Here is a 27,831-nt window from a genome sequence, read left to right as displayed (position 1 = left end):
TGATATTAAACGAATTCTATTCTTTCAAGTTGACTATAATGGGTACACTGTATATAGTTTCTGATCAAAACATTAATCTGCCAATGTAAGAGTTATGTATGAAATACGTTGCCTCCATCTTTCAGATCGTCATTTTTTTCTTCTGTAAAGGTAACTTTTTTGGTATTTTGATGATTCCATTGTTATCCGTTAAGATCATATTGAATCAGTTTGCAGTCATTAACATAATATAGTTTTCTTGAAAGAAATACTGCGATTAATAATTTTAATGTGCTTATAAATGTTTTGCTTATGCTCCAACTGAAACACTATTATTTCTTAACAATGGAATTAAAATACTGATACCGTATACCTGTTCCTTAATATCACTGAACATTATATTTCGTGCAAGAATTAATATCGTGCTAATTTATTCTATAATAAATTTAAGGATGGTACATGCGTTTTTAAATTAATAAATCTTCTTTTTTTTTCTTTGCAGAGTTACTATTACTTATTCCAGTCTCATTTGACGTCCCAGAAAACTACATCTGTACATTGTACTTTAAAACTGTGTATGAATGATTGACACACAAAATAAAAAAAAACATGCAAGGGAAAAACGCAGACTTTGTTTGATCAGTCTATTTCTTTACTTAGTTTCATGATTTATGAAACGTGTTGTCTTTGGTATTTAGCTTTAATTTAATATGAAGAAAGTGTTATAATTTTCCCAGAAATTGATATGTCAAAACATTCAAACAAAATGTATTAAAACATGAAAGGCAGAGAAATTTAAAAAAAAATGATTTTGTTGCATTAAAAGGATATTTCTTTTTGGAATCATTCACTGAGCCAGTACAAGGGAATTAATCGGTTTACTGAATTATCAACAATATGATATAATTTTCAAACTCTTTCCGCAGAAATGATTCATTTGAGTTGAATTTTGCTTTTTCTTAAACAATTATTAACTGGTTACATTTGTAAGCAAGGTTACCGACCCATATACATAGGGATAATAGCAACCAAATGGCAAATACGTCAATGAAAATGCACGTAACGTATGCAAATAAACCAGAAACATTGAAATATACATATAAAGCTGTTAAAACAATACTGGAAAATGAAACATATCTAATTTTAACAAAGAAGCAAATCGGAAATGAGAGTTGTAGCGAGCCATAGGACCAGATGCTCACTAAACATAACCCTATTCCAGTATAGCTAAAGATTGTGCCATATGGACACGGAGTGTTTTCTGCCTTAAAGGCAACAGCTGAACACTTTCATTTAGATGCTTACTAAAATAATTTATGGTAATAAATGGTTTATGTATGTTGCCATGTGTCTTCCTTAGTTCAATGCTATTTTTAACTTGACTGTTTACATAATATCAACATTGACGGAATTGCGCATGCGCATCAATAATCCCCGTTTGTAAATAGCACAATGATGAATCAGACAATGCCGTACCAATACCGTAACAATTTCCTGATTTAGGGGGGGGTACATGTGGCCATCTCATGCCGCCTTTTCCCTGCCACCTTATGTAAGATCTTATGGGAGAAACTCAAGATTGGATCCCCCATTAATCCTAGCATAACCAAATGCATACCAAATAATTGTAGATCCAACAACTTCTGAAATAATAAATATACATAAACACAATCAAAATAAACAACTCAACATTTCTGTGCACAATATTATGAACAGACAACATACAAATAATCAAGTAAGCTGCAAGAAAAAAGGGGAACACTTCAACACTTCAATGATGAATTAACTTTGAGGTTGGTACATTTACGAAGCACTTATAAGCTCTTGACTTCCAGCGCCCGGATTTTTAATTTGACCATCTGAAATGCTATTGATAGAAGCTGTTGTAGCACCTCCTTTATACCAAAGGAATATGATTTGTATTTTTTACTCAAATGCATGACAGAGATTTCTTCGAAATGGTATTGAATTGATAACGAGTCGTCTGGCGACTTTGCAAAATGACAGAAGAAAGAAAGAAACTTGTATTTAGCAAACTCCTGCCCCCCCCCCCCCCATAGTTTTGTTGTCAAGAGAAAATAATAATAGAAATATTTACTACTAAAACATTGTGGAAATAATTAATATGGAAGACACTGGCAACATATCAGTACTAAATTATAATTGTTTCTTACTGTAAGATAGTCATAAAAGTATCAAATCAATAACTTTTTTTGTAACGTGTTGTTTTTTACCATTAACATAAAACCATATACCCCATCCTCTACCCAAGGCCCATTTACTCATCCCCCTTTCTTTATCTATCCTCTTCAATAATCCCAGTCTTATTGCATGTATATAAACAATGATGGTATACATGCTTATGTTTACATTTTGCAAATATATAGAGGATATCTATAGAGTGAGATTTTATATTTGCTAAATCCAGCGAGTTGAAATAGTGTATATATTCGTGAGCCTTGTCGAGCGAATATAACCATTTCAACGAGTTGGATATTTTTAAAGTAAATGTACAATCACACAATTGTAGATGCTCTACTTATCTCATACAATTTGATTTATTACAAAGCTTTTGAAACAGTCCCTTATATTACCCAAATGATTTTTTTTTTAGAAAAAGGAAGCCAAAAAAATACTTATAAGAAGCTATTAAAAACATTCTGGAAAATCTACCAAATCACATTTGAAACAAATAAGCTTAAACGAATTGGAATTTAAAGTAATAATTGAAATAATTGCCATTTCATTCTGTCTTTACCTTGTCACTATTATTTTAACTCCCAGGGAGAAAATCAAGATTCCCCTCCCTAATTCATTCTAGCTTAACCAAATGCAAGCCAAATAATTGAAGATCCAACAATCGATACTTTAACAACTTCTGAACGAATGTTTATACACAAAACTACAACCAAAATCAACAACACAGCATTTATGTGCACTACGATATAAATAGTCAACATTAAAACATCAATTTATCTGCAAGAAAAAGTTCAACACCTCATCTCTTTGGTCTTAAATTAACAATATATATATATATATATATATATATATATATATATATATATATATATATATATATATATATATATATATATATATATATATATATGAATTGTACTCAAAAAGGAAATTAATAATGAAAATGATACCAAGAAATAGTACATTTAATCATGTTTGTCAATTAGGGACAAACGATAACCACAATATGTAAAATAAAACAATTACGTTAATGATCTGAAATGTTGCTCCGTAATCTCGATGACCCTGTGCAATTTTTCAATTTTTTTACTATGGCCTCTTGTGATTTATTATTTGTATCAATGTTTAATGTTCGTTGGGGTTGTGTCACATTGTGGTTTATTACGACTGTTTTTATTGATGATATTTGGTTGTCTTTTACGTGACTGTTAGTATATATACTCCTGCACATTGAGCTTTAAGCACACAGGATCTTTACCAAATCCTTTTTGTTTATCAGCAAGGTAGGCCAAATGCTTATTTTAAATTTCATTATTGACGTATGTTATTGTTTTCACAATACTCGATGAATCAAATGGTCCTTATTTTGAAATAAGATCAATCAATATTTTTGTTCTAGATGATCCGACTGATCTTTTTTGTGGTCCTTTTTTCTGTGGCCTTTTGCTATGGATACAAAACAAACAGTCTCTATGGTAGAAACACATTGTATGGTGATCTTATTGGGAGCGAACTGTATGGAGGATGGTACGGAAAAGGTCTTTTTGAAAAGAGAATAAATGAAAAGAATGGTCTCTATGGTCACTATGGTGGACCCTATGGAAATGAATTGTATGGTGATCTTATTGGGAGCGAACTGTATACAGGATCGTACGGAAAAGGTCTGATTGAAACAAGAACAAATAGAAAGAATGTTCTGTATGGTGGACTCTATGGAAACGAATTGTATGGTGTTCTTCCTCGAAACGATCTGTATTGGGGAGGGTACGGAAAAGTTCTTGTTGAAAACAGACTGCCGAGAAAAGGGGTGTACGGAAGAGGACTTGGCCATAGCAGGTTAGGCAAGGTAAAAAGAGCTTAATAAAAAATTCTAATCAAAAATTTTTCCCGATACTCAAGGTATTTTCTTTCTTTTTCATTAAAAATCTTTTTGATTGATATATTTAAAATCAAGGTGTTGAGGGCCCAGCTGGCTTATTGACTTTTTTTTTCTTTCATTTTTAGCAAACGGTAGAGAAAAAGTTTTGAAAATTATGATTTTCAAAATGTTACAATCTTAACAATCCTCTGCAATTTTTTTTTAAATTATACAATGATTTACCTTTGTTAACTATAATCGGTAAACTATATATAGTTTCTGATCAAAACATGTAACATGCAAATGTAAGAGTTATGAATGAAATACGTTGCCTCCATCTTTCAGACCGTCATATTTTAAAAGTATGAGGATCACATGACATTATATACCACATAAATGCTCTTTTAAAACCAAAACTTTTGACGCTATGGAATATTTCTAATCTTAAAAACTGTTTTTATGTTTTTAGAATATATAATACCGTTTTGTTGAGAATAATCTGCAATCGAAATGCTTCAATTGTCAATCAATTAATTATGAAATGTCCAGCTTTTTTTCTTCTGTAAAGGTTACTTTTTTGATATTTTGATGATTCCATTGTTTTCCATTAAGATCATACTAGATCAGTTTGCAGTCATTAACATATTATAATTTTCTTGAAAAAAAAATGTGATAATAATTTTAATGTGCTTTAAACTGTTTTTCGTATGTTCCAAGCAAACACTATTATTTCTAGTCAATGAAATTAAAATAATGATAGCGTATACATGTACATGTACCTTAATATTACTGAATATTATATTTCGTGCAAGAACTGATATTGTGCCAATGTATTATATAAGAAATTTTAAGATGGTAAATGCATTTTTAGAATAATAAATCTCCCTTTTTTGCAGGGTTACTATTAATGGTTCCAGTTTCATTTGACGTCCCAGGAAACTACATCTGTAAAATGTACTTTAAAACTGTATATGAATGATTAACACACCAAATAAAAACATGTAAGGGAAAAACTCAGACTTTGTTTTATCAGTCTATTTCTTCAATTAGTATCGAGATTTATCACACGTGTTGTTTGTGGTATTTAGCTTTTATCTAATATGAAGACCGTGTTATAGTTTTCCCGGGAATTGATATGTCAAAACATTCAAACGAAATGTATTAAAAGATATAAGACGCGAAAATTTAAAAAAAAAATGATTTTGTCGCATTAAAAGGATATTTCTATTTGGATTCATTCACTAGACCTGCTCAGGAGCATTGATCGGTTTACTTAAATATCAACAATATAATTTTTTTGAAATTCTTTCCACAGAGATGAATTATTTGATTTGACTCTTGCTTTTTCTTACCAATTATTAACTGGTTACATTTGTAAGCAAGGTTATAGGGATAATAGCAACGAAATTGCAAATACATGTAAATGGAAATGCACGTGAAATATGCAAATAAACCAAAACTTTTGAAATATACATGTAAAGCTGTTAAAACGATACTGAAAAATCAACATACCTAATTATAACAAAGAAACAAATTGGAAATAAGAGTTGTAGCGAGCCACACGGACAGATTGCCGCCTTAAAGGCAACAGTTGAACACTATCATTAAGATGCTTACTAAGATGTTTTAGAAAATCATAATCTAAGAATTTAGAATGTTTAGTTAATGATGGTATTTGGCTCAGAATAAAGTGTGTACCATGGTCATTACTCTATGCAAAAGGGTTAACTCCTACACTCCGACATAAACCTTTTCTTAGTGATAAGGACAATTTTATTTTCTGTCTAATGCGACTATACGCCATGAATAAGCTTTGGCCAGATGGAGCTATCTTTTGACACCGAACATAGCCTTCATGGTGTTCCAAGAGTCTTGTAGCACCAAAGCTATTAACTCGTACCTTTAACTCTTGTCTTATTAAGAGTATTATTGTTTCTGGTCTTACGTCATGTTAGTTTTGGCAGTTTTTATGACCACAGGATTTTCAATCTTGGCAACATTAAGAAAAGCGCATTTAAAGATTTCTCCATTATCTTGCACAATTTAAAACGTTATCTCGACACCCCAAACAATAATAGCCTTTGTTCTCTGGAAAGCACCCCAATCCTCATTAAGTCCATTTCACAGTATTTACAACATTACCCAGACAGGCAAGACGCACAAACTTTAAATACCGGTTTTAAGGAAGGATTTGAATTGTTGTACGCAGGACCCAGACTTCCTATATTTTCTCACAACTTAGTATCAGCCAATCAATACCCAGATATTTTCTCTATATAGGCGGATAAGGGCCGCATGACCGGCCCCCTCCTACAACCACCTATGCCCAACATTCATGTCTCGCCAATCGTTTTAGTTTCCAAAAGCTGTGGCGGTTGGAGAATGTTAACACATTTATCTTACCCACCGTCGTGTAGCATAAATACATACATAAAGATACAACAGTTACCTACACTTCCTTCGACACAGTCGTAAATACCATAAGCAAATTGGGAAGGGGGCCTTGTTAGCAAAAGAGGGGCTAATACCCGTATACCCTGGGGATTTTGAACTTCTAGAACTTTTCTTTGGGGGTGCTTACTATTTTGATTAAATGTTGCCCTTTGGCTGCATAATTTCGTGTAAATTTTTTTTAATCATTTTCTACATTGGTCGAATGGTTGGTCAGAAGGCAATCTGGTTTAGAAACCACCCATCGTTACCTAGACGATTTTATTTTTGCCGGTAGGTCTGTGACTAATTATTGGCATATGCTAGTCGACACATTTTATAGCCTATGTACAGATATGGGGATTGCACTTAATAAGGACAAAGCACAGGGGCCTACAACATCACTTGTGTTCTTGGGTCTGGTCATAGATACAATTCAAATGCAAATTTGCATACTACTACCAAAGATTCAAGAAATGTTGTCAATTCTCACACATCATATTTAGAAAAGAACAAATACCATCAATTCACTGCAATTCACCGCAGAGCATTGTAGGCAAACTTAATTTCTTTGGCAGGGCCATAAAAGGTAGTCGAGCATTCAATAATAGACGTTTTTATAATGCTATTATTGGTAAAGTTAAACCCTATCACCATGTTAACATTACCTCTGCAATGAAATTAGATATGCAAATGTGGCTCGATCTTCTGACCAATTTCAATGGGGTTGTATATTTTCCGGATTCCGAATGGAGTTCCCAAGAAACACTTAACCTTTTTGGGAGTTGATTTTAATCAACTCTCCTATGCAGTTACTCTGGCAAACCGAAAGTGAAACAGTGTTTGGACCTTAGCACAAATCATCGCCGCTGACAAGACTTAGTTCTTTAAATAATAGAAAAATTCGATGTAACGTATGCTGAAGCATTGTTTTTCAAATAAACTTATCTATAAACACTTTGAAAATAGTCAGATTTTATATAATATGAACAATTTAGATATTTTTTGTAGTCTCATGTGTTCCTACGCCAGAGTGTAATAAAGTCTCGTTCAACCACACGCTCGGCTGTCTCCTTAAATTTCCGACAAGCAGAGAGGCTCTCTTGCTTGTCGGAGATTAACGGAGACAGCCGAGCGTCTGGTTGAACGAGACTAGAGTTCGATATCAATAGTGCTTGGATCCATACGATTTTTAGAATTGCTTCGATTACTAATACATAGTTTGAAATCTATCTTTAAATATTACTAGTACACAACATGATTCATATGGGGCTTCTCGAAATTCATGTCGGAAAAGTTTAAAAATTCATATAATAAAAAAGTGCGTAATTCAAATACAGACTAGAAATTAATTGCCATGCAAGATAAGTTGATTTTAAAATAAATGATAATCGATAAAATCAACTCCCCTCAGTACTTCAGTACTTTGATTACAGATAGCTCTGGAACAGCTATATTAGGATGCGGTTAATATTTTCAAGGGCAGTGGGCCTATCTCCAGTGGCCATCGTCATGGGCAAACAAACCAATCATTCATGACATTACATTTTAAAAATTAGTCCCCATTCTTTTTTCATTCACTATTTGGGCTAAAACACTCCAAACAAAAAAATAATCTTACATATAGACAACATATCTCTTGTACATATCATTAACAAACAATCATCCTCATCTGACTGAGTAATGTTTCTCATTAGACAACTCATGCTTGTGATTATCCTATTGCTTGTTGAGAACCCAGCTGATTTATAGAGGACGACTGATTTTTTTGGTCTAATTTTCAGCTTATGGTGAAAAATGTTTTGAAAAATATAACTTTTAAAATATTACACACTTAACAATCATCTTTAAGTTTCATTTATAAAAAGAAAACTCTACGCGATTTTTTACCTTTAGTTTCTTTTCTATATCTTTAATGGGTAAACTGTATATAAAAGTATGAGGATCACATGAAATTCTATACCACATTAATTCTATTTTAAATCCAATTTATAACATTTCACCGTATTAAAGATTACTGATCTTAAAAAAAATATTTTTAAAACTATTTCTAAAATCATAATAAATTGTTTTGTTGATAATAATCTGCAATCGATATGCTTCAGTGTCAATCAAATATTTATGATCTGTCCTACTTTCCTTCCTCTGTAAGGTTTACTTTTTTTGGTATTTTGATAAAATCATTGTTAATATCATATTAGCATACTTTGCAGTCATTAACATATTATAGTTTTCTTGAACAATTACCGCGATGAGTTATTGTAATGTGCCTATAAATCTGTTACTTATATCCTGACCGAAACAATATTATTTCTAAATCTTGATATTAAAAAATAATGGCATAAACATGTACCATAATATTACTAAACATATTATCCGCGCAAGAATTGATGATCTGCCAATGTATACCTGCATATATTTAATGACGGTACATGCATTTTAAAATAATCAATCTTCTTTTTTTTTTGCATGGTAACTATAAATGGTTCAAGTTTCTTTTGAAATCCGGTAACATAAATGATGCTTATTAAACTTGAAGAGGAAAACAAAACTGTTAACATCGAGATACTCCTGGCATGGGAAAATATGGCAAGAAACTACTTGCAAATGTGGAACGGTTTCATCAGCCATCAGTTAATATTTAAACTCCAAAGAACAAGGGACGTTATTGACGGAATTTGGCCAAATCTTGAAGGACAATGAGGTTTACACGAGTCATAGTTGAGAATGTTCTCTTTCTAATGATATATAACTTGTTTATATCTGATCATGTTTAACAACACGGATTTAGTGCTAAAAGGCGGTGTTTAGAATTCAATACGTTAGTTTTGACGTTCCTTCTATACGACACGACGTCAATTACGCATCTCTTTTCCATTTTATAACCGTCAATCATCCAAAAATAAATGATAGTGCGTACAATATTTTTCATAAAGCAAGTTAATTCTATCGCTATTTAGAATATTTATTCTTGATGTCCAGGGAGAATGGAAAAGTTTATGCTGCACCATAAAACGCCGTATTCAAGTAACAAAAGTAAGATTATTTACGCCCCCCCCCCCCTCTCTCTCGCTTTCGAATTCTCTCATTTACTTATTGTATACTTAATTTTTCCGTATATTCCAGTTAGAATATTTCATCTATTGGAAAAATATATGTTTATCTTTTACTACTGAGACATTTTAAATGTATTTACATCAGATACTTTAATTTTTTTCATTAGAAAAAACCCCCACTACAGTCCTTTTACCTGTAACAAATCAGTATGCGGTTTCGTCGTACATACGACTATCATGGTCGGAAATCCGAATGTTTTAATTTGTTGTTTAAATCATGTTTATCAAACTTCAGAAACGTCAATTCCCCGCCAATATCCGGTCAATATTATACATGTACTTCTATCGAGCTGAACCGAACAAGGCAAACAACACGTGGTTCTTTTGGAAATATGTATACAGCGGTATGACAAAAGTATTCGCGATTTTTACGTTATATGATTATGTCGGAACTAATCATTTTACTCTCTCTCTCTCTCTCTCTCTCTCTCTCTCTTAATCTATGTACTAAATTGAATGTAAAGTATAATATAACTAACATATTTCAGCAGCCCTATTTCATACAATGAATCATAGGAAATCTGCCGTAATTTTGATGATTTTAAAACAAAAGTGAATAAAAAGGACACCTCCTGATTAGTGTTAATAGCTTGGATCGTTTGTTATTGAAATGACAGATGCATTATCGATGATTTTGTACACCCTATAAAAAGACTTAGTGTAATCCATCGGTATTCCTGTTATAACATAGAGTTAAAAGGCAAAAGTGTAACACTACCCCGGATATTATGACAGATGACTTTTGTAAATATCAACAATTTGTGACCTAAACTATTTGAAAAGTGCTGCTAGAATTTTGCGCTTCGTTGTTGTAAATGAAAAATACGTAGTATTTTCAATGAAATTGAAGTTGAGAAAGTTTCCGATAAATCTTGACAATATTTATTTTATTCGATTAACAATAGGATTTTAGCAGTAATTTTAAAAAACATGAACAAATTGTCGATCGATTTTTCGTAGCAAACATACAAATGCACTTCGTTACACTTTTTGATTTTTTGTTAAGGTCGAAAAGTGATTTATTTTTAACTGTCACGTGATACCATGACACAGCTTCAAAGATCAAGTCGATTCCGAAGTAGAGAAATAATACCTTGGTGAACACATTCACTTGGTATATATATTCAGCACTGTTTTAATGAAAATAAACAGTTTTTAAATTGATCATAATTTTGACGGTCATCAAACATTAAACAGAGTTGCCTTTACCTACCCGCGCAATCTCAAAAGCATAATTGGGGCGTACTTAAAGGCAACAGGAAGATACACCTTATTGTTTAGTCTTAGGGACAGTATCGACAATGAAGATAAAAGTGGAGAGTTAGACGAAGTGGAGTGGAAAGCATTTGATGAAAGGAAAGTAAACAGAGCTGAAATTAAAAGTGAAGCATCACAGAGTCAAATGTTGATAGAGAAAGCCGAGAAAACCGAGCTAAAAATGTTTTATCATTTCGACAAATTTGAAGAAATAGAGGACCATGAACAGAAAACAATATCAACAAGATGGGTTTAACTGGCGAAGTTACAAGTACAAGAGCCAGATTGATTCCACGGGGTTTTGAAGAACATTTTTTTATCCCTTCATATAGTCCAACAGTTGGAAATGGAGCTATTAGAATTTTTCTTGCAGTAGCAGGAAGCAAGTGTTGGATTATAAACAGTCTACTGATATAAAGTATGCCTTCCTGCAAGGAAACAAACTAAAACGAGATGTCTGCATTAAATCTCCCAAGAAAAGTGATACACCTGTTGGATTGGATGGAAATAAATAAGTGTACGGAATGAACTACTTGAATCAGGGTGCAATCAGTCAAAGATTACCAAACAATGCGGAAAAACTGACAGGAATAGTATGCTGTCATGTAGATGACCTACATGCCGGAGAATTAGAATTTCAGGATTTGTTGTGCAATCTGAAACAGAGACTTCTAGTTAATAAGTGGAAGAGAACGATGTCCAGTACATAGAATTATATATATCAAACAGTGTGAAAATGAAGTTATGGTAGATCAGTCAAAATCTATGGTGGAATTGGATCATCCACACATTCACCCGAAAACAAAAGATACAAAAACATTTAAAACTTGTTACTGAAGAGCAAACTTTATACCAGAAATTAGTTGCACAACTCAACTAAGCAGTGCTAGGTTCACAACCCGATCTAGCATTTGAGTTAGTGGATCTAGTTAACATATTAGAAACAGCATCAATAGCAAACTTACTGAAGGTTATAAAACCATGAGAAAATTTAAAGACATAATCTGTTTTACGGTGGGACCGTTGGGGCGAGCACAGCATGTGATCAAACAATGAATTATAATAAATCAATAAAAATAAAATTAACAACGTAAAATTTGAATGCAAAAAAATAAAACATATCTATTTTTCAGTAAATTTTCATTATTCATAGTTTATAAGATTTTTTATAATTTATTTATTTATAAGTAGAACAGTAGTTTAATCTCAGATACAATGTTGTTGAATAATAAAGATTTTAATATATAAATATTCATTGCACTGTATCTCCTCTTTTAAAGTGATTGTAATGTCAGTTCATCCCCCTTTTTTTGCAGAAGACATTTTTTCTTAAACCTACATATAAAACTTGACTCATCATAGAGCTCCCCCCATGTTGAAAAAAATAATATTTCATTTTTTTCTTCCAATTTACACATAGAAAATCGACTTATCATGGATTTGCCCCCTCCACTTTAAAAAAAAATTACTGGTTTTTTTTCTTTTTGCTTGCAAATTTTTTTGGATGATGAACACTTACTGACTTACTGATCATATGCATAGAAGTTAAGTTTTGACAAATGTTAAATAAATAATATAAGGTAATTTGTTTCTTGAATGCGCGATTTTAGTTTTGATGGATAGATGAATGCAAAGCACGACCTCTGGTAAGAGCGTTGGATAGAATTTTCCACAACGGAGTATCCAAGAACATGATTTCAACTTATGAAATATTAACGTCATGGCAAAAAGTGTAGGACGAGTTCGTCGTTAATCGTGGTCAGATACCCTGGACCGGCAGTCTATGGTTACTTTTAAAAAAAATCAATTAAAGTCTGTCCCAAGATTTTTTGGATGCAGATTTTGCACGATTACTCGATATTTATACATATCACTGAGTTAAAAAGATATCCATTCAATAATATGAAAAATTTCCAAGACATCTGCTATATTCATAGTTTTTCAAAGTCTAACAGTTAACCTACACAGCCAAAAATTCGATCCTTACGGGAATTTAACATTGGAGAAAATGGCTACCACTTCGGCAGGGGCCTGTCATTATTCACATAAGTTCGTGTCTATACGTAATTTTACGTTTGTGACGTATGTAACGTCGCGCACGTTGATCGCGTTCACGCTTACGTTCGGAAAGTTTCTGTACTTGCCGTTTAATTTAACACATCTGCTCCGAGAATAACCAAAAATATAGGCCTAATATAGTCTGCTTTTGACTTAAAAAAAAAACCTTAAAAACAAGAAGAAGAAGAAGAAGAAAGATGCCTATGATTAAGGGTGGGAAGACAGTCAAGTGTATGGAGGTAAATTTTTTTCTTGCAACTCGAGTTTTTCCGATTTTATTGCAAAAAGGACTTCATTGTTTCTATTTATTGTACAGTATACACGTTAATGATATCAACGTAGCGTAATTTGAAACCGTTTAACGGTAAAATCTTCCATCCAAATGTTTTATTTCTCCATTATTTCTGTGAGATTAATACAGTATTTTGAAAACACATAGGCCTACCTTGAAATCATCGTTGAAACTATTCCTTATCCTCAGAAGAACAACACAATTATCATATTTTAAACGTCCATAGCAATCCAAAAGCAAGACCATATATCACCACCTGGACATAACACTGCAAGATTTGAATTTCAAGTTACATCCTCAACGTTTTTTTTGCTGTCTGCTTTGTATGATGTCACGAAAATTTGACCATGACCTTTGTATAAATACCAACAGGTACCATGTCATTTAAGACCCCAATTAATTAAATCCGTATACATAAAGAATACAGTGAAGTCATTTTTGTAAATCTGATATATCATGAGCCATTCACAACTTTCAATAACATGGAAATATTTTGGATTTCTTAAAAAAGGTGTATGGGGGTGTAAAATACAAGTTGTGAATGGACAAAGTTATATTCATATTACATGCATTGTTCTTGAAAATCACTTCAAATGTTTTAACAATATGAGCTATTCACAACTTATAATGATCAAAATTATGCTACATTAAGTTGTGAATGGACAAACAATTTAAATGCACAGGCGCCTGAGGTTTTTTTTTTTTTTTTTACATTTTTATAATAAAATAATTCCATGTACTTGTCCATGTTCTATAATTAATATAATTACATGTATTATGTACATGGAATTATTTTGTTTAATATAGTACCAGTACACGGACTTATTTTCTTGTAAAAAATATTCAAAAAAAAATATCAGGTATGTTATATCCGGAATGTTTACATGCTCGGTTCTATATGTTGTTTATGTCATGCGCATTAATACATAATAATAAAGTAGTTCCAAGATGGCAGCCTCTGTTGTGATCCATGTGTTATAGTGCTAGGGCGAATATGTAACATATTGGCGACGAGGATAAACTCCGGTAACCTCAAATTATTCCAAATTGTCTGTTTCTAACCCGTCCCATTATATTTTGGATCTGTGGTAATGGCGGCGTTTGGTTTAATTGGAAAGATTGACCCATTTGACGAGACTATCGAACCGTGGGAATCGTACGTCGAACGATTTGAGCAGTACTTTACAGTGAATGAGATAGATCCTGGAAAAAAGGTACCGTCTTTATTATGTCTCATCGGTGGACGATTATATTCTCTCCTGCGGGACTTGACTTTTCCTGATAAACCAGCTGAGAAGACTTATCAGGACTTGGTGACATTACTCAACAGCCATTTGTCCCCTAAGCCCATCAAAACAGCAGAACGCTTCCGTTTCGATAAAAGAGACCAGAAGGAAGGAGAAACAATAACGGAGTATGTAGCTCAGTTAAAGAAACTCTCGATTTATTGTGATTTTAATGCTTCGCTAAATGAAAAGTTGAGGGATAGAGTGGTATGTGGTATAAGACACCCTCACATTCAAAAGCGCTTGCTGTCAGAGAAAGACTTGACATTTGAAAAAGCTATGGAGATCAGTGTGGCAATGGAGGCGGCAGCTAAGGATGCAACAGAATTAGTACAGGCTAGGAATCGGACAGATACAGGAGCCGTGAACAGACTGCATGTGAAGAATAGACGTTCCAGAGGAAACGACAGGAAAAATGAAGTACAGTGTTATCGGTGTGGTGAGAAAGGACATATAGCGAAAGACTGTCGGTCAGGAGGAGCACGGTGTTATCGTTGTAATGGAAGTGGCCACGTAGCAAAGGACTGTAAATTCAGGAATGCTGAGTGCCACAACTGTCATAATACGGGACACATAAAGAAAGCGTGTAAAACTTCAAAACCTCAAATGCCTACATCTGGAAAACATGAAAGAAGAAAACCTGTTCATTATGTTGAAAATGACCCTCAGGATGTGAGTGATGACAACTATATAGCTAGTTTAGAACTAAACAATTTAACAAGTGCGGACATCATATGGATCCATCTGAAAATAAATGGAATGAGGATGAAAATGGAATTGGACACTGGTTCAGCTATTTCGGTCATGGCGGAGGAAGAATTCAGGAGGAAGTTCAGAGATCTGAAGTTAAAAACTGCAGACATCACTCTACGCACGTACTCGGGAGAACACATCAAGCCAGTGGGTTATATGGACGTGGAAGTGGAATACGGTGGCACTAAACAGACATTGCCATTATACATAGTTGAAAAGGGAGGACCAGCTCTTCTTGGCAGGGATTGGCTGAGAAAAATTCAACTTGACTGGAGATTGATTAAGGACACGCATGCTATTAGCACTGTGAAGCCTACCAGCGTAAGTGAAATTATAGACAAATATAAAGATGTCTTCGTTGATGAAGTTGGAACTGTGAAGGGCATTACAGCAAAACTGACACTCAGAGAAAACAAACCAAAATATGTCAAGGCCAGGACTGTTCCTTTTTCCTTACGAACAAAGGTGGAAGAAGAACTCCAGAGATTAGAAGCGGAAGGAACTCTGACCAAAGTACAGCATAGTGATTGGGCAACTCCAATTGTGCCTGTTCTAAAGAAGAATGGAAGCATCAGAATATGTGGCGATTTTAAGGTTACGCTTAACCCACTACTCAATGTTGATCAGTATCCATTACCTAAAATTGATGACATCTTCGCCAACCTAAATGGTGGAACGCATTTCTCCAAGATCGATTTGAAGCAAGCATACTTGCAACTTCCACTGGATGAATCGTGCAAGGAGCTACTTACCATTAGCACACATAAGGGATTATATCGTTATAATCGCATGGCCTTTGGCATAGCGTCAGCGCCTGCTATTTGGCAGAGGACCATTGAGCAAGTATTACAAGGAGTCCCTGGAACTCAGTGTATGTTAGACGACATGGTTATAACCGGCAAGAGTAATGAAGAACATCTCAAGAATTTGGACATGGTACTGAAACGATTGAGCCAATATGGACTGAGAGCAAATCTAGAGAAGTGCGAATTCTTCAAGGAAAGCATTACCTTTTGTGGACATGTGATTGATAGAAATGGTCTACACAAGACACCAGAGAAGATTGATGCCATAGTTAAAGCACCTTCCCCATGTAATGTCTCTCAACTAAGATCGTTCTTAGGTTTAGTGAACTATTATGGTAAATTCTTACCTGACCTGGCAACAGTGCTTGGACCGTTGCATAACTTGTTGCGAAAAGACAGCCATTGGAATTGGACAGAATCCTGTGAAGAATCATTCAACAAGGTGAAGGACTTAGTAGCATCAGATCTGGTACTTACACATTATAGCCCTGAATTGCCTATTTCCCTGGCATGTGATGCATCACCTTATGGACTCGGTGCAGTTATTTCTCATGAGCTACCTGATGGAACAGAGAGACCAATCGCATTCGCCTCTCGCACATTAGCACCAGCGGAGAAAAACTATTCTCAGATTGATAAAGAAGCCTTGGGAATCATATGGGGGATCAAGAAATTCCATTCGTACTTGTTTGGTAGGAAATTCAAGTTGATCACCGACCATCAGCCCTTGATACACATTTTCAGTCCTCAGAGAGGAGTCCCAGTTACAGCATCTTCAAGATTACAGCGCTATTCTCTCTTCTTGTCTGCTTATGACTACGAAATTGGATTCCGTAAAACTTCTAAGCATGCGAATGCAGATTCCATGTCACGCTTACCACTGAAAAGCACAGAGTCTGATGTAACCATAGATATGGTGGACGCTTTTTATCTTGGACAGATTGAAACTCTACCAGTTTCTAGCAAAAACATTCAAAACGAAACTCGTAAAGACTTAGTTCTAGGTCGTGTCATGTCGTGCATTAACAGTGATTGGACTTCTACTGACAAAGATGGAGAGTTAGCACCATACTACTCACGACGAAGTGAACTATCTATTCACCATGGCTGTATCATGTGGGGAGTAAGAGTCATTATACCTACCAAACTCCGCAACTTGGTGATTTCACAGATACATGAAGGACATCTAGGAGTGGTCAAAATGAAAACACTTGCTAGGAGTTTCTGTTGGTGGCCAGGAATTGACCAGGACATTGAAACTATCGCCAAAAGATGTAATGGATGTCAACAAAACCAGAATTCGCCTAAGGGAGCACCATTGAATGCTTGGGAGTGGCCAACCAAGCCATGGGAGCGAATTCACATAGATTTTGCAGGACCGTTTTTAGGATATATGTTTCTTATAATGGTGGATTCAAATTCAAAGTGGCCAGAGGTGGTGAAAATGAGCACAACCACATCAACACGTACTATTGATGTTCTGAGAACCATTTTCTCCAGAAATGGACTTCCAGTAACAATTGTGAGTGACAATGGCCCACAATTTACCTCAAGAGAATTTGAAGAGTTCTTGAATGCTAACGGCATAAAGCACATCAAGACATCACCGTACCACCCATCTAGTAATGGACTTGCAGAGCGTTTTGTCCAAACTTTCAAGCAAGCCATGAAATGCAGTAAGAATGATGCAGGGAGCATTGAAAGAAAACTGGCAAATTTCTTGTTGGCGTATAGAAATACTGCACATGCAACAACAAATGAAACACCAGCAAAGCTCATGATGGGGAGGGAGTTGAGAACGAAAATGGATCTTTTGAGGCCAAACACAGAGTTACATGTCAAGCAGAAGCAAGAAGAAATGTGTTTACAGAGAACTACACAGAACAGAGAATTTGAACCAGGACAGTCGGTAATGATGCGTGATTATCGTGGGAAGGATAAATGGATTCCGGGAATGATTGCTCAAAGAACTGGACCTGTTTCCTATCGTGTGCAAGTGGACCCTTCAACACAGTGGAGGAGGCATGCAGATCAGATTGTAACATCACAGATTCCAATCATGTTACCAGATGTCGAGATACCTGAGCCGAGTGTTTCAAGTTCAGTTTCAATGGACAATTGGGCAGAGAAGTTAAAGACGCCGAACAGCAGATCTTTACCGTCGGTTTTATCGGACAGTGCGAGGAGATCAACTCCGTTGGTTAAACCTACTATTGCGAAAAACATGGAGTCTAGTCTGTCTACACCGCTGAAATCAACAGCACCCATCCAGTCCGAGAGACGTTACCCGTTACGTACCCGTCAACCAAAAATCCTGGAAGATTATGTATACTCCAAGTAACTCAACGAAACCCCAACCAATTTGTTATCTAGTTTAAGTTTTCAGTTGTACTGTGTTTTGGGGCATAATAATCCCCTGTGCAACTTACAGGAACCAAGAGGTTTCATTGCAATTAATCCTAGTCAAGAATGTTTGTATTTTGTATGTATCTTTATTTACATGCTAAGGTCGTAATGCATGTGTATTATAGTAAACCTTTGTTTATATATATAAAAAGGAAAATTCTTGAGAACTTGCTATGCAATAACAATAAACACAGACAACCAACAATATCTGACAGTTAGCATAAGTAATATTGTATAATGAAACAGGTATGTACATCATTCTTAAGGAGGGAGAAGATGTTATATCCGGAATGTTTACATGCTCGGTTCTATATGTTGTTTATGTCATGCGCATTAATACATAATAATAAAGTAGTTTCAAGATGGCAGCCTCTGTTGTGATCCATGTGTTATAGTGCTAGGGCGAATATGTAACAAGGTACCTGTGTATAAATGCTATATATACATCTTGATCTTGATATATATAAGATAATTACATTAATGTGCAAAAAGCATTCTTTAATCAGATCAGTTAATTTGCATAAACAAACTGCAAGGGAAATAACAGCTTTAAAATTTTATTTCAATGAAGGGTTTGAAATTTAAAAACATATTAAAAATGAGCAATCATTGAATAATATTCATCATAAATCAAAATGTTCACATATTAGAAAAATTGCAAGTGCCAACATCTGTTTTCCATGAAAAATACTTTAAAATAGTAAAGGGAAAAAAAGAAAAACTGATATTCTTTGGTTTTTGAGTGTATATTCAGGTGTACTATCATATTGAGAGTCAGACTGAATATATTTTCAACAAACATAAGATACGTGTCCTGCAAAATTTAATTTGTAATGAATAGAATAAACTGGAATACTATAAACAGGTATACACCATGGAGCATTTTTCTCAAAATGAACAATGCAATTTGACATATTTTAAAATAAATTTAAAATAAAGATACCCCTCCCCCCACACATTTTTGGGGACAGTTTAAAAAAAAAGTAAGCTTAACCTATAGAACAAAATTTTAAAAAGGTTAAATTGGCAAGGATTTTTATTTTCACTTTCAAGGTCTGGGGTGCCAACCAAGTTCCTAGTATCACTGTGAACTTTTTAACATAGCTGTTTATTACTTACCGGTATATCTATGTTTGAAAAAGGCAAATTGATCCGATTCAGATATATGAAGATAACAGTGTGTTTCATGTTTAATGTTAAAATCATGCAATCTTAAAGCGTGTGCAGTAATGAATTTGACATCATTAAAATGCTCAATAGAATTCGATGTTTTTTGCTTTTCTGTAGGTTAATTTTATACATGATTAGGTATTGAATCAAATGAATACAGTGGCGTCGGAAGCAAATTGAAAGTGGGGGGGGGGGGGGGCTAGACTAATCATCAGAAATCTGACAAGCAAAAAAAAACCTAATTCCCAAAATCATGAAAATTCTAATCCGTTTGGGAGGGGTATAACTATTACTCCAAAAAAGAATCTTACCTACCAAAAATTTTTTTTCTCCAGAATCATGAAAAATTCCTAATCCGTGGGTCCAATTTTCAATATCACTTTTGATATTTTATTTGATATTTAAATTTATGAACAATTATGCTTGCTGCGAGAAGAAGTGGGGGTGGGGGGGGGGGGGTTGGCCCCTCCCTGAATGGGGGGGGGGGGGTGGCCCCTCCCTGATGCTATATGCCTAATGGTTAGGACTAACTTTGCAAAAGCCCCCAGCCCCCTGCTTCCAACACCTATGCAATGATTCTAGTGTTCTTAATCTAAAACATGCATGTTCTTTTCTACAGCCTACAGATCTTTTAAAGAAGATATTTGAGCATTTTACCATGGAATGCAAGCAGGGGAGGGTGAAGAATATCAAAAACCCTTTGAAAAGACTCTCACTCGCAACAGGTAAAAATAAGTCTTTGTAAATAGAAAACTCATTAAATTCCTTTTAAAAATCGATATCCTTTTTGATACTTTGGATGCATTTTTTTCCTAAAACAAATGATGAAAATTAAATTCAACATTGGCACAAAGCACCATGGATGACAACTTACATTCACAGATAGCAAGCCAGTAGGTTCTCTGAGTGACTTAGCTTAGAGACCTAAATTTATAAAATTGTTAGCATGAATTTGTATTAATCCATGCAACACAAATGTTTTGTTTACATCGTACATGTACTAGTAAATACATATTTAATAAAATCTGTTTTTACATCTATAGGAATATCTGAGAATACTCTAAAGAGAAAAGTTATGCAAGACCCAGTTGATATGGTGGTGGAGGATTTGCAAGTCCCTGCTCCAAAGAAGAAACCTGGACCCGATAGGAAGCTGGATGACTTCGATGCAGACCTGGTGAAGAGGACCATCCATGACATGCAGTTGAAGGGCCAGTACGTTTCATTGCGCCAACTGTCGGATGTTCTGGTAGAAAAGGGAGTCAGGCTCTTCAAGTCTTCATTGGGGAGACTCGTGAAGGATCTTGGGTTCAGGTAAGCACATTAAGACAAATTACTTTGTCATGACGTAAAACTGAAGAGTCATATGCACTGTAGATCTGAAAAAATAAAAATTACAGGTAGACTTTACTAAAGCATATCATGGCCAATTAAACATGCCTCACAGGTCATGACGGTCCTGGAATACCATAGCCCATAGATGGACCTGTCAGTGAGTGTCATGGTTGCATTTAAAGCTTCATTATTGGTGTCTACATCCTAACATGGCAAATTGACAATATATCTTGTACTTAAGATGATGTTAAAAATGTAAAATTTTAACAGACTATGATGGACAAAGACCAATGACAATAAAACATTCAAACCAAAATAAAATTATGTGATGAAAAATGATAGGTGCATAACAACATGATATCCATTTTTTCAGGTTCTACAAAGCAGGTTCCAACCAACGCTACATTGGAGATCGGAATGACATCGTAAGTATGCGACATACTTACCTGAGGTCCATTAGGAAGTTTAGAGAGGAGGGTCGTCCTATTGTGTATTTGGATGAGACTTGGTTGAACACCAATCATGTAGCAAGGGGAGATTGGGTGGACTGTTCTAGGACATCTACCTCTGCCTTTGAGTCACATCGTGGAGGTCATGGGCGTTTTGTCCCATCTGGGAAAGGCTCTCGTCTGATAATTGTGGATGCAGGTTCTTCGGCTGTGGGCATGATCCCGGGATCTGCTCTCATTTTCGAGTCGAAAACAGGCAACCAGGATTATCATGATGAGATGAACTCGGAAAACTTTACGAAGTGGTTCACTGAGCAGTTGCTCCCTAACCTACCGGCTAATTCAGTCATAGTGATGGATAATGCTTCCTATCACAGTCATCTGGATCCTGAGTCTAAGTGTCCGACTTCGTCGACACCGAAGGCCGAGATCCAGTCTTGGCTTGATAGAAAGGGTATCCATTACGCCCCGGGAATGATCAAGGCTGAATTGATCACATTGGTGAAGCAACATAAGCCTCGTCCTAAATATGTTATAGACGATTTGGCTTCAAAGGCAGGTCACACAGTTTTGCGTCTACCTCCCTATCACTGTGAGCTTAATCCTATTGAGTTGGTCTGGGCTGAATTAAAAAGTTTCGTCGCCAGGAGCAATTCCACATTTAAGAAAGATAAAGTGAAGGAACTCTTTAATCAGGCTAGATCAACTTATGGGGTTGAGAAGTGGCGTAAGGTAGAGAGTCACGTGATAAGAGAGGTCGAAGAAAAACTGTGGAAACTCGACGGAGTCCAGGATGAGGAGGTTGCTCCTGTGGTCATAGACTTGACGGACTCGGAAGACAGTGACAGTGACATGGACACAGATTCTGGTGATGACGAAAATGACTCTGACTCTGACGAATCCATGGGCTTCGTTGAGGAGTCTGACAATGAAGTCACTTGTTGCATATGTGGTGATTACAATGCTCCTGGAAAGTCTCGAAAGATTGTTTGGGTTGAGTGTGAGGTGTGTAAGAGGTGGAGTCACCGCATATGTACCAAGCCCTCTCTAAAGTCAGGTAAGTGTGTCCAATGTTGGAACGCTTTGTATGGACTGAATCCAGCTCCTTCATGAGCCTTCCCATGGTCTCTGGAGAACTGCTCCCTTTTAAAGGTAAAAGAAAGAAAATTAATCACTGATTTACACCTAATTTAATAATTAATTTTCAATTTTCAAAAGTGGCGTACCAGTATTCTTTACATGTAGTCCCACATAATTTGGGGGAAAACATATTTGAAAACATCTAAAAGAATATTTTACGTACCGGTAATGTAGCTTATCTTTTGTTATTCTGACAGAAACACAACATTCCAAATATTTTAAAATGTTGTGTCTTTAAGGTCAGACGCGACCTACCTTCAATTATTTTGTAAAAACAATTTCTCATATCCGCAGTTTTCGTGGATTGCCTAAATTTTACAGGTTCATGGGGACATAATTTCGTGTATTCTCTTAAACCTACGAAGGAAATATGACTTTATTACCCTTATATATTCATTCGTGGAAGATGTTGATTCGTGGATGAGAGGTACCCACGAATTCAACGAAAATTGAGCCACCACGAAATCTAATGATTCCACAGTATACAATGTATGTATTATTTATTAACGAACTGGTAATTTAAACTTTTTTGGAAATTTTGTATCAGTGATTAGTTTCATTTCTTTATTTATGGGACTGCTATTTATAACTAAGCATCTTTAATTAGTTTTTTTACAGGTAAATATGATAATTGACAAGTATATTTTACCTCTCTTTGAACAATGAGGATTAAATAATATACTGAATACTGTTTGAAATAATTTTTAAAAACTTTAATCCTTCTCTTCAACAAATATTCATTCTTCAAGTTTGTCTCGACTTTCATAATATTTAAAACAGTAAAGTTGTCCATCCAGCACCCAGAGTACTAGTATTGCTCACATAAATAAATATTTTGTATACTTTTTGGTACGAGACAAAATATCATTTGATAAATCATAATTGATGCATCTGAGACCTATTAATATATTTGAATTTTCAAAGGGGTATGGGCCCCTACCTTCTAGATCTGTCTTGTAGCATGATGACTACAAATGAATGATGAATTCAATGTGCTAATAATGCATGCTTGTTTAGGGTGATCAAACATAATACAACTCCCAAATTAATCTACAAATGATTTCTACTTGTACAAATGATCTTTTCCATCCATTGTTAATCTTTTTCATTGATTTCAATGACTATATATATATGAAGATGGTAAGTTATAAAAGCAGTCCCAATACTGAACTAGTATACCTGACTTTTGAGAAGTGAAACTTCAACTATTCTTCTTCTGCATGTTATGAATGGCTTCGTCAGCAGATCTTCATCTATAGTATCAATCTTCCTATAGCGATCAGCTCTCTCTTTGTAACAGGGACTTCCATTATAATACCTGTATATATGTTATTCAAGTTCAATCACAATTATGTATTACCAGTAGCTTCCTCCCCACACGTTTTGTAAATTTTGTGATTAATATGAATTTATAAATTAAATTGATTTAATTACATGTAATGACTGTGATGTTGCATATCTGTGATTTGTTGCTTACTTTACAAATACAAGTAACCTCTTTTTGCTTCTTTGTTGTTGAATTTGAAATTGTAAATTTCAATAATAATTATTACATGTAATGGCTGTGATATTTCATATCTGTGATTTGGTTGCTTACTTTATAAACAAAAGTAACCTCATTTTGCTGCTTTATTGTTGATGAATTTGAAATTGTAAATTTCAATTATATTTATCACATGTAATGGCTGTGATATTTCATATCTGTGATTGTTTGCTTACTTTAAAAATACAAGTAACCTCATTTTGCTGCTTTAATTGTTGTTGAATTTGTAAATATCAATTATATTTATCACATGTAATGACTGTGATATCGCATATCTGTGATTGGTTGCTTATTTTATAAAAACAAGTAACCTCATTTTGCTGCTTTAATTGTTGTTGAATTTGCAATTATAAATTTCAATTATAATAATTACATGTAATGACTGTGATATTGCACATCTTTGATTAGTTGCTTAGTTTACAAATACAAGTAACTTCATTCTGCCGATTTGTTGTTGAATTTGAAATTGATAATTTCCATTATTAATATCACATGTAAAGACTGTGATGCTGCACATCTGTGATAATATAATATCAAACATCTAATTTTAACTTTACATCTATCATTATAAAATATATTGTTAATGATTATCTTTCATGTTATAATGAAAACAAAAGGTTTGATCATGAATGACCTCTGTACAAAATAAACATTATAAAATTATAATTACATTTCTCCTTGTTGTTTTTTTTTTTTTAAAAACTATGTTTAATACTATAATGTAGATGCTGAATGGGATTAATATGGATATTAGCTGTAAATTGCAAGTTGCTAAAAATTTTAATAACAATTTCTGCTTTGTATACAGGTACTTGTAGTTCAGCAATATTTTGTCCTATTGATGACTTCTTGAACTAATTTCAATTGATGAATATTCTTGCTGTTCAAAATTTTAAAACAGCTGGCATATTAATATTGATTTAAATTGTTCAGCTTGCTCGAATTAGATGACCTCTGATGTTTGTAATTGGATCTTGCATAAGGCCAAAGTAAAATTATTGTTTGTTTGGAATTGCCTTACACCTCATTGAAATTCCCCTCCCCCATGATGAAATTTTATTTGCGAAAAAGAAGTTTTTATATGGAGATTTTTCTTTTTATCAAAATTTGATAAGATAAATTTCAAATTTGAAAAAAAAATCCCCACTCTCCTGGGTCTAGAAACCTCCATGCGGCAATTCTAAACAAACTTTTTTAAGAATGGCATAAAAAAATATATAATTCTATAACATATTAAAAGAAACTATTTCATTAATGAAATTATATTATCATTTAAAGCCATAAATGGAACAGGAAACAAAATACTGCAGATATCAGATAATTCTTTGGCTTATGGTTGGTAATTTACATGAAACGAATTATCTTACATATCTTGGCCTGGTTATTATAACCATTAATAACAGTATAAAATTAAAATAAATAAATACAATTCTATTTTTAAATTTCAAAAGTAAGGTAAAATACATGTTTAGAAATTGAACTAATTAATCAATAAACAATTAAAATTTTAAGCTGTGGGTTAAAGAAAAGCAATGAACAAAATTTCAAGAAGAATGCTCTTTTATAATGCTGATTCTTTGAATGTTTTCCACCCCTACTTTCATTCACATGATATAATCATTGGCCCACAGATTTACAAGTGTGCCAACGTCAAATTAACAGTAGGTTATTGTCAAGTTTGTGAGGATTTCAATCTATTCCTGTTTAATATATTAAGTGATTAATTTAACGGTATGTGTTCAACAAAAACTCACAGGGGTACCCTACTTTCGCTTTCGCACTGCAGATTCATTTATAAACAAGTTACAACTGAAGTATTATGATTGCTCTTATTATCAAACCATTTACGATACATAGAATAAAATATTAACATACCTTTGTAAAAAGCTTTCCAGTTGCGCTGTCATTGAAACGTTCACAGTCCCAACAGTCACTTATCATGCTTAAAATATCAGCGCATCGTAACTTATACGTATCGATATATAGGTCATCATTAGTTGTACTGCATCACACTCGGATTTATGTTTTCCTGACTTAGAATTTACAAAAGGATAACTAACAGTCTCGCTAAATAGCTAAATTATCATTTATATTTGCACAGATTAAATAAAACATTATGTTTTATTTTTTTTTCGATTTATTTTAAAGCGCATGAAAAATAATAACTACTCCCTCGTACGCTTGGCAGCAATGGCCGAAATTAACATTGTAAAGTCCCGTAGACTTTGAAAATCGGCTCATGCATAACTAATGGAACATTTATGCGGTCAGTTACCTGTTATTTTGTTTGGAAATTTTTGTTAGCGTTTAATTTTATTCATTTTACTAAAAAATTCTCTGACATTTATTAAAAATTGTCAAAATATCCCGGAACCGAGAACCTGGGACAGACTATAATAAAATGGATTATTTGAGGTGTTTTTTTTTATTCAAAGAACTTTCCAAACGGGATGTCCAGGAACGCGGATAGACTAATTAACGTCATGGCGGAAAGTGTAGGGCAAGTTAACTAGATATGCTTACAGTAACGTTTTCTTAATTTTATACATTTTTATACCACGACAGATTAGTGGTTAACCTTATAGATTAATGTGTGAATAATAAACAGATTGTGTTTTTCGGTGTACATCTATGATAATAATTAAAACGGGGAAGTTGAATAGTGGGGAGGGGAGGGGGGGGGGGCTCCCCAATTATTTTTTTAAAGCTGTCTTTTATTATCTGGAATTCATGTATACTTGGTTTTTTCCTATTTTAGTTTTAAAGAAAATGTTATGTTGAGAAAGCAGTTTTGAAAAAATTTAGACATATACAAAAATAAACAAGAAAAAAAAAGAAAGAAGGAAAATATGTTTCAACATATTAATCATTGTATCATATCCATGTGTTAAGAAGAAGGTGTAAATTTCCACGCTTGCGCTTGATGTCATTTTGTACATGTGTAAATATTTAGAAGAGCTAAATTATAGTTTCATGACATAGACATGGTCTTCAAACGAGGATGGAAATAATTCACATATCACATAAATTTATCAAAGTATGAGCTTATTTTTATAATTAAATGGTGAGCTTTATTGGATTAAATTTAAAAACTAGACTTTAATTAGATAGCATGAAAAATGACAATAATAAACCGACAACATCTCGAAAATTCATAAAGCAAAGTCAGAGCAGAGCAACAAGGGACTCTGAAAAGAAAGGATGGGATCAGGTGCAATAGGAGGAGTAAGTATCACCTGCCGACCGGTCGCACCCACCATGTGCTTATTGACAAGGTTATGGAAAACAGAAAAAACCGTACAAAATGTAGTCAATCTTTTGTATATCTATGTATAAATAAAGGTCTAGTAAGTATGAAAAAGTTAGCATTGTCTCTTAATGAAACACTGTACTTGCTGACAAGGTCATGGTATCGACTATAGAACTTGCGTAAAGATAATTTTAGTCAAAGTTCTTGATATTCTTGTCCAACAACTTGTTTGTTACCACATGTAGCTTCCCTCGTTTAATATATTGTTAAGCATATTAGTTTAAAGAATGTATAATTTTTAAAGTATTTATTTTATCTAAAAGTACATATTACTCCCTAGAAAGCGTATGTTGGTGTTTAAAAGAGAAATAATAGTATCCGTGAAAGTGTTTTAAAGGCGAAGGAAAATGAATTAAACGGAAGGAAAAGGCAAGAAGGGGCATTAGGGAGTGACAACAGATTGTGGTTAATGTTGCAAACATTAAAATATAGCTTTCCAAGAAG

The 27,831-nt window shown here is 34.1% G+C and overlaps 2 protein-coding genes and 2 long non-coding RNA genes across 4 annotated transcripts; 3 read left to right on the top strand and 1 right to left on the bottom strand.

Annotated features, from left to right (window-relative positions):
• Window positions 1–3,307: 3,307 nt before the first annotated feature.
• On the top strand, window positions 3,308–5,055 carry LOC117688817 (uncharacterized). Its single transcript, XR_010714913.1, has 3 exons — window positions 3,308–3,461; window positions 3,578–4,024; window positions 4,933–5,055. It is a non-coding gene; the product is annotated as an uncharacterized lncRNA (long non-coding RNA).
• Window positions 5,056–14,280: 9,225 nt separating this feature from the next.
• LOC105335390 (uncharacterized protein K02A2.6) lies at window positions 14,281–18,375 on the top strand. The gene has a single exon (XM_034460983.2). It carries the CDS (start codon window positions 14,281–14,283, stop codon window positions 18,373–18,375), a length of 4,095 nt encoding a protein of 1,364 aa, XP_034316874.2.
• A 606-nt stretch (window positions 18,376–18,981) lies between these two features.
• Window positions 18,982–26,151, bottom strand: LOC117688899 (uncharacterized). Its single transcript, XR_010714719.1, has 4 exons — window positions 25,953–26,151; window positions 23,714–23,852; window positions 21,392–22,537; window positions 18,982–20,989 (listed from the first exon to the last, which is right to left on the bottom strand). It is a non-coding gene; the product is annotated as an uncharacterized lncRNA (long non-coding RNA).
• Window positions 20,225–23,799, top strand: LOC136276262 (uncharacterized). The gene is made up of 3 exons (XM_066087809.1): window positions 20,225–20,335; window positions 20,654–20,924; window positions 21,319–23,799. The coding sequence occupies exons 1-3, from the start codon at window positions 20,269–20,271 to the stop codon at window positions 22,505–22,507; spliced, it is 1,527 nt and encodes a 508-aa protein (XP_065943881.1). The 5' UTR covers window positions 20,225–20,268; the 3' UTR covers window positions 22,508–23,799.
• Window positions 26,152–27,831: the final 1,680 nt, after the last annotated feature.

Source organism: Magallana gigas, chromosome 6 (genome assembly GCF_963853765.1).
Source record: "Magallana gigas chromosome 6, xbMagGiga1.1, whole genome shotgun sequence".
Classification (NCBI taxonomy): domain Eukaryota; kingdom Metazoa; phylum Mollusca; class Bivalvia; order Ostreida; family Ostreidae; genus Magallana; species Magallana gigas.
Note: the sequence above shows the minus strand (reverse complement) of the source record. Positions and strands in the feature narration are given on the sequence as shown.

Bases quoted from the DNA above. Each gene is read 5' to 3' on its own strand.
- LOC105335390 (XM_034460983.2), top strand. From the start codon at position 14,281: ATGGCGGCGTTTGGTTTAATTGGAAAGATTGACCCATTTGACGAGACT.
- LOC136276262 (XM_066087809.1), top strand. From the start codon at position 20,269: ATGGAATGCAAGCAGGGGAGGGTGAAGAATATCAAAAACCCTTTGAAA. The intron at 20,336-20,653 runs GTAAAAATAAGT...TTACATCTATAG, and splicing joins AAGACTCTCACTCGCAACAG to GAATATCTGAGAATACTCTA. The intron at 20,925-21,318 runs GTAAGCACATTA...CCATTTTTTCAG, and splicing joins GTGAAGGATCTTGGGTTCAG to GTTCTACAAAGCAGGTTCCA.